At 32.8% G+C, this 13,002-nt stretch overlaps 1 protein-coding gene across 1 annotated transcript in view; it reads right to left on the bottom strand.

Moving 5' to 3' along the window:
- LOC113396056 (protein pellino) overlaps window positions 1-13,002 on the bottom strand; it is a 52,221-nt gene that overhangs the window by 24,517 nt on the left and 14,702 nt on the right. The window contains exon 3 of the mRNA XM_026633828.2: window positions 4,589-4,820. Coding sequence (XP_026489613.1) covers window positions 4,589-4,820 — 232 coding nt within the window. The remainder of the gene's footprint in view (window positions 1-4,588; window positions 4,821-13,002) is intronic.

The following is a 13,002-nucleotide window of genomic DNA, read 5'->3' on the forward strand; positions in this document are numbered from 1 at the left end:
ACTATAATCTATTTATGGCTGTTTTCAATAACCTATCTAAGTTTACGGATAGATCGCTATCTCCGATTATCAGTAAGGAATTATCTATCTTTAATTTGCTTTTCACAATCAAGGATAAGTGTTATCTATCTTTAACCAATGACAGATTATTTTTTCTCTCTCACCTATCTAAACTTCTTCGAATGTTTCGTTTTACAATAACTACAAACCCAATTTTATGCTCAAAACATGTTTTACTTTTATTTATTTTTAATTTGCTTATTATATATAATTTAGCAATAAATTATTTTAAATATAAATATCAATACATAAATAGGTTTGTTTCGTTTGATTTACTTTGTTTTTTAAGGATGTCAATAATGAATCAAAACGTTTTGACAGTTTGAACTTTGCTTTTCGGCGGTTTGTTTTGCCTTAAAGTTTTGCTTTAAAGTATCTGACGAATCTGGGGATATAATGACTTCTGAAAAAAGTTGAAATATTATTGAATTCTGATATAAGTTTAGTTACATAAATGTAAGGAAATTAGTATGACAAAACTTTTTAAATTGTTACACTCAAATAGGGTTGTATTAAAGATTTAGTTAGATCGATATGCAAATTCGGAATGATTTAATTTAGTCATTTTCTGTACCGTACCGACCGTACGGTATCGGCATCACTATCACAGTCTGCATCATAATCAAATATTCGAAATAATTCCACATCGCTGTCATCACTGTTTAATTATAACCGTCGATAAATTATTGAAAAGAATGTACGAGCAAAACAACAGATTAGTTACTGAAATTTGGGATAGATAAGTTATTGAATACGGCCGTTAAAGAGTTACACGTCATAGTGTAAGCTAAAACGTTATATAAAGTATCTTTATATTTAAGAAGCACTGCACTATAGATACTTATTTTAATTTTCTCAGAAAATACGGCATACCGCATAACAAATTACGCAATTAAAATTTACAGAATCTGTCTTCTTATAATATACTATTGAAACCAAGCTTATTTGCTCTTCTGTTTATTTTGCATTAGGCCTCTCATCAATGGATTTATAATAAACCTATCGATGAAAGGCGACTTTCTTTAGATATTTGCGTTATATTTAGTTTAAACTGCTAATTTGATGTCAGTTATGATACCAAGTTTGTTACATTTTTTTTGTAAATGTGTTTAGATTTTCCTTACTCTACTGATTTTGGATCGATTTTTTTTATAATTTATATATTATGTAAAGAAATGATGTATATTATAATTTGCAGTTCGCGAGTGTTATGGAGTTAGTTTATCGATTGTCGGCTTGTTGCGCGGCGGTCGGCACGGCGACGTCCTTGGCCGGGCCGTCTCGCGTCTCTCCCCTTTGACGTCACGCTCCCACCCCAGCTGACATGCGGAACGGATCGGTCGTGACGTCATAACTCACCTCTACCATGAAGATGCACTAACTCACTTTCGAGATTATTTGACGTTGATTACGTAGTCTAATGAAGTATTAAATAGAAACAAATGTTTATTGTGTGGTTCATACACGCCTGTTTTGAACAGTTTGCCTGATTGTTTGACATTTATGGAAAATACTCTCAAGTTCTTTCTCAATAAACAACTCAAACATAAGTATTTCCTGATATCGGCATCTCGAAGCCAACTCTTTCGCTATATAAATATTAAGGTCATTATTATAAAAAAAACCTTAACCGTGCAAATACGAAGGCGGGACGGACCCATTCATCACAACCAGATGGGCGCGTTTCGACTACAACAAGATTATCTCAAAATATTTACATAGTTGTTAAACCGGATTCTTTCAAACTTGGCACGTATCTACAAGAATACTATAAATATAATACAACAAACTCATCTACGTAGTGGAGAAACTGTAATCGGTCAAATTTTTTTATCACAGATTATGTCGATAACGGAAATCTTTTTAATATTAATATTATCGTTTCAGATAACACTGGTCTACATCAAAATTGCCTTTTACATTAAAATATACTATATTGATTGTATTTCACTCGCTGAACATAAATATACAAATTAAAACTCATAGTTAGCTCTTATTGTGCATTTATGCCATATAAATATTAAAGCGGGTAGCGCGAAACATTTATCACATTAATGATGATAGCTCAAAATATTTAGTGATTACCCGCGGAAATTTTATTATTTCACATTTGTTTGTTGCGTTTAACGCTGACTGTGTTTTGTTCAACAGTTAAAACGTGAGATTGGTACCGTTTTTTTGACATTTTTATTGAAAAATCAAATTTCTGGTGATCTAAAAGTCATAGCAATGTTGTTGGGTTTACAAATGGGCTATACCAAGTACTGTTGTTTTTTTGTGCCAGTGGGATAGTCGGGCTAGATCTTTACATTACATAAAAAAAGATTGGAATCCTAGACTAAGCCTGAATCCTGGAGAAAAGAACGTCAAGCACCTTCCTCTAGTTAACTCCCAAAAAATTCTTCTACCACCTTTACGTATCAAATTGTGACTAATGAAAAACTTTGTGAAGGCTCTCAACAAGGATGGACCAGCATTCAAATATCTGGGAAGTAAATTTCCACGTATAAGCTACGCCAAAATTAAAGAAGGAATCTTTATCAAGTACTGTTGTTTTTTTGTGCCAGTGGGATAGTCGGGCTAGATCTTTACATTACATAAAAAAAGATTGGAATCCTAGACTAAGCCTGAATCCTGGAGAAAAGAACGTCAAGCACCTTCCTCTAGTTAACTCCCAAAAAATTCTTCTACCACCTTTACGTATCAAATTGTGACTAATGAAAAACTTTGTGAAGGCTCTCAACAAGGATGGACCAGCATTCAAATATCTGGGAAGTAAATTTCCACGTATAAGCTACGCCAAAATTAAAGAAGGAATCTTTATCGGACCTCAAATAAGAGAGATTCTAAAGGACCAAAACTTTGATTCAGTTTTACAGGGCTTTGAAAAAATATTTTCAATTTTATATAAGAAAAAAAGCAAAAAATAATAGTAAATAATTTATTAAAAAAATAGTAAATAATAATTATTATAGTTTTTTTTTTTGTAAAATGTTTTGTACTTTAACGTGTTACTAAAAGCCAAATTTTGTATACTAGCAACTCAAAGCAATATAAAAATAAAGTATTCAATTGAAAGGCACACAAAAAGTTACATTTTGTAGACCAGTGTCCTCAATCATTGTTTTGGAAGCGTAGGTATAAATAGTAAAAGAAGTGTCTTAGGTATAAACAAGGACAGAAGGAGAGATGAACGATGGAGAAAATGAGAGTGATATAGATGAAGAAAAAGAGGAATATGAACCTGTTACACCGAGCTTGAACTACATAGTGGCATAAGAGCAAGTGTATTAACGTCTTCTTAAGTTCTGTTCTGTTTTATCATTGAATGGAAAATAGTCAGTGTAATGTAAGCATAACGTAATGGAACAACGAAATATCAATTTACTTATTTCCATTGCGGTTTGTGAACGCGTTCGCGACAACAATGAAATGGCGTCGAATGAACAGGATGTGGAGCGGTGCGACGACCGCGGCGGCAACGAACTCTATCCCATAGGAATTGTTGGCTAACCGACGGGCACTAACAAACAGTGAAAATTACTTGTCCCCGCGTAATATACTGCCGCTTTTATTTATAGCTAGACAATTAATTTGATATCTTTGTTTCTAATTACAAAGAAAACATTCGAAGCATCAATTGCACTGTTATCAGTTGACCAGCATGTTTACTCAATGAGATGTTTCGATAGGTTCGTTGTCGTCTGACGCGTCAGTGCAGGGGACCAACGCATTGTTCTCGCTCCAGGGGGCACTAACCCGTGTGCGCCGATTAGATATGGCCGCCGGGATACGAGTAAACACCACGTTTCGAAAACGTAAACAGTTTACGAAACAGTATAAAATAAAAACCGTCTGACGAACGAAGCTAAAATTAACTAATTAATGTTATCAAAACATATACGATTTTACGACGCATATAAAAAAAAAAACAAATAACTTTTTAATTCGACTTCACACATTTCTATATGAGAGAAAGACATTTGCTATTATTATAGGCATAAATGAAGTGTGCGGTCTCCCCCCGGTTAGTGCAGGAGAACTATTGTTTGCCGTACGGCCCATTGTCTGAGCGCGTCGTAGAGCAAACACGGGGCGTCTGTTCGCTGATAAGCGGTCGAAATGCAAGGGGATACATGACTTAAGAACCTCTCCTCGTGTTTCAAAATATGTGTAAAATCTCACTCTATCTTTAGCGGATGGCAGCTTGCTTGAATAACATTTCACATTGCAGGATTTCCACACCAGTTTATCAGTACTTTCACCTTTATTGTATACATACATTGCTATCCGGTATGTGTAAAAAACGTTTTATATTAAGGAGATAAGTTTTATTTTTTCTTAAGTTTTTAAGCAAGTTGACTTTCAGGCATAATATGTTAATTTAATTGTATTTAATTGACACAACTTTGTAATTCAAATAGTGGAAAAGAATAACTGCTGATTTTGTTGCCGGTTCATCACGGTAAAATCTACATTCCGTACTTATACGTATATTTTGATTTTGTATTCTCTTACTAATCCTTACCTGGAACATGTCTGTGTCTGGGTCCTCTGTATATTCCACGATAACCGCTTGGCTGCGGCTAAGTGTGTACGAGATAGAATGCTGGCTGGCATCGAGAATAGCTTTGCTGCTGTGAGGTGTCTTTACTACGTAATGCTTGGAACGACGTACGCCGTTCGCCTGCGGGCGCCGGTACAGCACAAACTTGCTGCGACGTCGTCCGCGTTCCCCCGCTGGCAGGAAACCATTGTATCTGAAATTAAATATTCCTTATAATTAACGATATTCATTAAACTACTACGCGTAATAAATTATTATAACTTAAATGTATTATTTATAAGGAAGAATATATCTGGAATACAGACATTTTAATAACTAGTTGCAACAATACACAAAACATAGTTTAATTCTAACGTTCGTTTTGTGTGCATAATATAAAATCAATTTATATAATGTTTCCAGGCGTTCTGCGTTACAATTAATGTTACTAAAGTCAAATAATGTATATATTATGACATAGATTAGTAAGTACGACACCAACCTAGGGAGCTAATGTGATACATCCATTGTACCTGTAATCAGTCTGACTCACTCGTCCTTCATACCGGAACAAATCATTGCTTGGCGGTAGAACATATGATAGATGGTTAACCTACCCAGACGGCTTGCACAAACCTCTACCCCAAGTAAATATATAATAAAATTATAATGTACGTATTGGCACTTTAGAAATGAACCATTATTTGTTACGAATCGTTGAAAGTTAATAAATTACTCGATTCAAAATAGGGCGAGTATAATTCGTTCCCATAAGTATTCGATGGCATCGTGCGTACGATGCGGAGCTTTTACCGTTCGCCGAAACCGTACGTAATTTAATTAAAGACTGAACCACGGAAACTAATGCATTAAGCGGTGACTGGGCAAAGTAGCACTCCTGTTTATTCCATTAAAACTATAACTCCATTAGCTCAATACTTAAACGAAAAAACAATTTCAGTTGACAACAATAAAAATGTTACGTGTTATTTTTTTTTTTAATAATTCCTGTCATTGCCTTTCTACGAATCGTTTAACATTAAATCTCTATTACATAGCGATGTTTTATTTGTAGTAAGAATGTTTAATGTTTTTTTTTTTTATCACAAGCGAAAATGAGAGCAGATTGGAATCCAAATGACGACGACTAATATGACATTGGTATAAATTAATAGTAAAAAAAAAAACAATTATAAAAATATTTTATATGTACAAAAGTTTTAGATGCCTGCGGCTTCGAAGGGGTCAGTTGACAGGTGTTAGGCATAAAAGCCTGTCTCCTTGGGCTTCAAACAAACATTGCAAAGTTAAAAAAAAACCTTGTAAAAAGTAACATGATCTAAATGTGAAAAGTCAAAAGTAAACAAAAGTTCAATTTACCAAAACCTTGAAAGAAATCCTACATTTATACCTATATATTAAATTACAAGATATAATACATAAACTAAAATCTATTTTATATATTTATTGTTTTACTTTAAATAGTATTTTTTTTTTATTATTAATTGATTACATACAATCCATTCTCCAAACGGGATACATTTTTATTGTATGATAAAATGTAGCCGAAGATCGTCTGATAGATTGCTGGTTTAGCAAAAAGACAGCTTTTGTATATATTTTTTATTCCAACTTTCGACGTAGGTTAGCGTCGTGTTTTGATGTACAATAAAATATTATTGTATTGTAAAAATGATGAGCACCAGTTGCATCTTTACCGGATGTCAATGCGTTCGAGAAGCGAGACGCAGTTCATTGACGAGTGATGTCATGCAGTTTCTGTTAACTTGTAATAACGACGCGCGACTATAGCGGCAGCTGTTTTTATAATTCGCCTTAAAGCGAAACATTACTTACAACGCAAGAAATAGTACAATGTCGATTTATTCACGGCGCATGAGAAGCCGAGCAAGTGCAGCCTTTGTGTTATTGTGTAACTTGTCGTAACTTCGTTGACATAACGTGTTTAGTTTAGCTTTAGGTATCCGTTATCGAACATAAAAACGAAAGAGTCCGCTTAATGTGGGAAAAATCACATGACGATAACAGTTTAAAGCGTAACTCGTATTCAAATACTAGTAGAAAAGAGAACAACTACAGTTATGAAAAAATAAATGATAATTAGTTTTAAAGTGTTGTTATTCTAATTTATTATAAGTTATACAACGTATACTACATGAACATTTATGAAATTGTTACATCGATAAATGAGATTACTCTGATGTTACTTCAGTCAAGACCATATTAAAAAAAGGCTTATTAAAAAAGAATAAAGAAAATACGTATGTTAAGACTATTTAATTATATACTTAAACAGTGACATATTGAAAAATCAATACGGTTAAATCTATTTAGTGATAATATCGTGTACGGTTGCTCACTTTTATAAAATATATAAATATTTATCGATGTTTGATTATTTCAGTTACATATAATAGTGTAAACACATAATAAAATCTAAAAAATATGAGACTTTATAATAAAATTAAATAACAACAACCATACAAAGAGGAAATTACTTAATATTATATCAGGCTCTTGTTTCGAATAATAAAAAAAATAAAATACATAGTATAATCAAGAACTTATTTTTTATGATTAATACCAAAACAATATAAAACCCTATTTGACGCTTACGTATATGAATTTTAGTGTTTTTTTTTCTCATAATTTATGTTTCATGAACTAAACAACTTTTACTTTTGAGCGACTCATATACAGGGTTATTGGTAACGACGTATTCCCGTTAGGAGTTGATAGGGGTGATTATTTGCGATAATTTTAACCCCCATATGCATGATGCAAAAGTTAACCATTTTTGAGTTATAACGTTTTTTAGATTTTTTCAAAATAAGTCAAAAATGCAACTTCAAAAATTTATTTTAAAAAAAGTATCAATGAAAATCTATTTTTTTCTTCTGATTTATAAAAACGAATAAACACTGGTTTTTTGTCAATATTAAAACAATAATTATCGGTCCAAATTTAAAAATGCGATACGGAATAAGATATTATTTCAATTTTTATTTTAATTTTTTTTCCACAAAAATGCCTTAAAAACAAAAACTCGTTATGAAACTTGTCCTGCAGATTATTTTAAAAACATAATCGTTTTATCAGCTCTCCAAAAATTTATAACAACTAGGAACTTATTTCAAAACAACCGAAATAAAATGACCACAAAGGACGCTGGTGGAAATTTGTATTCGAACAGAACTATAATACTTCTACTTTATAATACATGTATTGACCCATTGCTTTTCGTTTGCGTTTCGTTTACAAAGATCATTCAATCATTAGATTTTAAATGATATTCCTTCAACTTATTTGGGCATTCAAATTAATTTTATTAAAGACAACAACTATCGCCATGGAGTCATTCAAACTTAATTACCTACTTACTTCAGTCTCACTTGGTGAATACACCTTTACCGGCTTAAAATTTCCCGTGTAATTGAATTAGTGGCAAGGATTACATGGCCCGTGGCAAGCCTCACGAGTGGCTTACGATAGCTACGATTTATCGATCTTACATAGAGTTAAAGACAGTAAATTAAAATTTATTATAATAACTAGGAAAGCAGACGAAGCAATTTGTTTCATGTGCCCATGGATGACCGGTAACCATTTTATCAAGCATGTTTATAAGCATAGTAGCTCAATCAATATTCAAACAAGAACACAAAATAGTGTGCAGCAATCCAACAATTTATTTATTAAAACTTTATTTACACGTCAATAAAAAACATAATACTATACAAGTGTATTAATAATATAAAAAAATATCTTACAACATTTTTTAATAGGTCAATAAAATCGTAGGAGGTGCAAGAGAAAAAACCTTTGTAACGTGTTGCAAAAATATTCACACAAACAACCGAATGCCCAAATACATGCATACAAAAAAATACACCTAAAAATGTACAAATATTTGTATAACTCAGCAAAATTTAAATTACACAATTTTATTAAATTGAGTAACTGCTAAGTCTCATCGATCATTGCCAACTTTTACTTAGAATGTAGATTATATTCGTACTTACAAAAAGCCTATTATATAAGATAACCGTAATGCACTATAATTAATCTTCCACTTTTTTTTTGCCCCCGCGAGCAGCGCCGCTCTACTTCAACCATAAAAACCGAAGGACTCGTCAATTTAGTCCATTACGAAGAATCAATTTCACGCTTTTACCGCAATATTTCCGTCACGGTCGTATTGCTTTCGAGTAATTTTGTTCGGATGGGCTGCGGTTTATCGGAACTCCTCCATAATTTCAAAGGCTAAAAATATACAGACCGAATTGTTATCTAGTAATTTTTTGTATTATTTATCTAATTTTCAAAAATCTGTTAAAATTTACCCCTCGATTCCTATTAAGAAAACAGTTTAAAAGTCATACTAGCACGTTTCGCCAGTGCGATGTATGCTTGTGGCCATAATTACAAGCTGTTCTTTTCAGGGATTTTGCCGTTACTATCGAATACGAGACGAATAAATACAAATTAAGCACCTAAAAAGACAATTGGTACATAACCAGATATAGACCTGCAATATTCGATTAAGATCTACTTATTCTATTCATTAATATTCAGTTCTTAACTATGTACAAATATAAATGAAAAAAAGTTACTGTATAAATCATGACCGCGTGGAATGGTGGCAAGAATGCTAGCAGCATTTCCCCGTTGAATCGCAATTCAGATCCTCAAAAAACGAACCAGCCCTCCTGTCACCGGTGTAGCCAATAAGGCGAGGTGTTATACTTTAATAAAGCTTTTTGCACCACTACCCCGAGGTTCAACTGTTTCAACCGCAAATGGGACAAAAACATATAATTATTTGGAATAAAACACAAACATTTTTATCGTTTATTCGCTTCAGATTATTAGATATAGATCCCTTATCTGTTCCAAAATGTATTTAAAATCAAACAATGACAATAAATGTTTATTATTAGATTCCCCTAATGACTTGAAGAACTGGCTTGAATCGAATAGAAGGACATAATAACTTCGTACCTCGTTCAAAAATCCTGAGAACGCCAATGGTACCATTGCGGAATTCTTATTAAGAGAATACCCATATAGACGAGTACGTTGTTATCTATTTAAGAGCCGAGGAGGAAAAGTTAACTATCTTATAATCATCCATATAAGTAGCATTGTTATGAAATGTCAATGACTCCTTTATCTTCCGTAACGAGTATAACTTCCTTAATTTGTACTGTACGTATTATTTAGTATATGTAGTTAACGACCCTTCGCAAGAGTGCAAAGTTATTAATGAATCACTTGATCCTAATGGAACGTATATTTTAGAGGAAATGGCATTATATTACTCTTCTATGAGACATCTATTTTGATATTACTCCTTCTTAGTGAGGACTTCCTTTATATAGATTTCATACATATTAACTGTCAGTCGGCTTGGGACCACGAAAGGAGCAACTCCGACCAAATTGAATATAAAAAACTTAATAATCATCACCCAACACCGATCACTGTTGAATTTGAAACTTTTGTTATGTAATATTGATTGAAGATAATTAAATAAAAAAAAAGATCCTATGTCCTAGTCAAATAATAGATATTGATTTTGTTCCAGTTTGAAGGGTGAGTGAGGCAATGTATCTACAGGCACAACGGATATAACATCTTAGATCTCAAGGTCGGTGGCGCATTGGTAATGTAAGGATTGGTTACAGTACTAGTGTCTACGGGCGATACAATACCTATACAATAAAATAAAATAAACTTTTATATATGTAATTTGCACATGTTTCCCGTATTAAATATCCGATAGAATTTTACACGAGATTATCTGCTATAACACGAGATGGAAACTTTAATCAACGTTCATATCTTAAAGGAAAATACGTTGTAGTCACGCACATGAATTATATAAGAGAACAAAGACCGGAGGAACAGGAAACGTGCCACAATCAATTACGGTACCGTCACATTATAAATGGTGATAAAAATTTATTCAATTAAATATTATCGCTAACCTATTTCAAAGTTCGAGCAGAAATAGTACGTCATTTTTATAGTTAACTACTTGTCTGCCGCTTATTATTAGTCACAATAAAAAGACTAAAGTAATAGCATTAAAGTCACAAGATAAATTAAATTTAAAAACCCTTATTTAACTGCCGATGTAGGCCCGGTTTTGCATTTGGCAGTATAATCATATATTTGGCAATATACGAACCTTCTCGGGCGTACACAGGGCCACCCATCAGAGTGTCATCACAATCAGATCAATGACATAGGAACACATAGAGGACAAACATACAAACATATGATATATATATTCAATAATAGTATCATGTATCGCATAATTTCATTATGTATGTTCGATCGTTCTTACTAAGCAGTTGATAAACTGCAAAATAATAACCTTTTTTATATATTGATTACAACATCCTGTTGGTGTCATATTTAAAGACTAGAGAGGTCAGTCAAGCAAACAAAATGCTGGTATTAAGGTATAGTAACCACCCACATAAGCCCCACCGCTGAGTCTAAGCTTCCGTTCCTGTTATGGGAAATGATTCGGAACTTGATCAGCCACTCTATGATGTAAGTTAATATGAACATATAAGGTCTTCCGATGAAGGATTATTTCGAGGTGACATTTATTAAATTCTGTCCTCAATTTATTTGGTTTTAATAGAATATACATATGACAAATTCACACATAATGTTTAAATAATTCAGTTGAAATTTGCAGTAACAATATAATATGCTGCTATATTAATATACATACTTACCATTTGGGATTAAGTCTGTGACAAAAATGCTTCAAGAACTTGTTTACAGCTCTTTATCGACCGACATTTGATGGTATCATAAAACAATGAAAAATTTGCCTATGTAATTTCTCGTCTGCTCTTGGGATTCAAGTTTGCTTCGTACCCGATTTCATCAAAATAAATTTAGTAGTTGTGAAAGCGTAACAAATAGACAGAATATGTTTTGCGTTTATAAAATTAGTACAGAGTTGTCCAGAAGCGAAAAGCCAGTTTAAAGCCAAATCAAGGTTTATCGTATTCTAATCATTTAAACATTTCGGTTTGTAATATATACGAATTGCGTAACACAATAATTGTATTAGTATTAATGACGACAAAGATAATTCGAACTTGAAGATCATTCAAGGAGTTTGAAATAAATGCAATTCACGATGCGGGAAGTCCGCAAAAGATTAAGCAATTCAAATTAATAATTACAATGAGCATCCTTTAACAAGAACTAGCTCGTTGAAACTTGAACGAGACCCTTCCCTGGAATCCTTAGATAATAATGTATTGACTGTGACTTCAAATGGTAATACAATCTACTACAGAACATACGGACATTTTGTTCAACACTCTAGGATATTCTGGATATAGTAAGTCTGATGTAATTAAAATTTTATTTATTTATTAAATACTTAAACAAAGACTAGTGGGTCTTCCACCAAATTTCGCGTTTATTCAAAAGATTTTTTAAGAATTACGAAACTTATGACAGGATTTGTTTTGATTTCATTTCATTGTAAACTGCAAGTCACTCATCTACATTTGGCGCCAAAATGATGAAACGTCTTTTAAAGAAAATTTTTACTATCAAATAGTATACATTAGTTCAGTTAGAATGTTACATTTTCATTTTTTTCTTATACAGCCGTAGTACCGCTCTCTAACTAACCAGTAACATTGTTTCGCTCTCAAAAGTTAATTATTCGTTAAATCGTATCAATTTAGTAAATTGCAATCAAAAATCGTCTTTAATTTTCTGCACATCTAAGGCTGGAGCTCTTCAAAATGAGACTATCTCCGATTTTTTATATGCAGCCATCGTCCCATAATCACTGGGACAAAAATCGGCAACGCTATTAATATATAAGATTCGTGAAAAGTAAAAAGTTACCTCGACATCGAATATGTATCCAAGTCTATAACTATGTTGATGTATTGTCTCTACTAATATTATAAATGAGGAAGTAACTCTGTCTGTTATCTCTTCACGCTTAAGCCGCTGATCCGATTTAGATAAAATTTGGTATTGAATCCTGGAGAAGGCTTTTAACACGGAAATCATCCATCCATCGGAAATATTTGTATGGGGGAAAATGAGGGTAAAGGGTTGTGTGCTATAGCCGCAAATTCGACTAGTTATACATAAATTAAAACTAGACTTTATTTAAATTTGGTAACGAGGGTTGCCTTGAGAAATATTCCTACTATACAAAATCGTAAGTACTTTTTTTTAACAACTAGTACAAAGGGTGACGATACTTAAGTGGCAGTGTTTTGCGCAATCCCTGGGTATGTACAAGATATTCTACCGAAAAACAGCAATACTTCATCGTGTTGAGTTCCGGCTTGAAGGGTACTTGAGCCAGTGTA

The sequence above is a fragment of the Vanessa tameamea genome, chromosome 19 (assembly GCF_037043105.1).
Source record: "Vanessa tameamea isolate UH-Manoa-2023 chromosome 19, ilVanTame1 primary haplotype, whole genome shotgun sequence".
Taxonomy (NCBI): Eukaryota; Metazoa; Arthropoda; class Insecta; order Lepidoptera; family Nymphalidae; genus Vanessa; species Vanessa tameamea.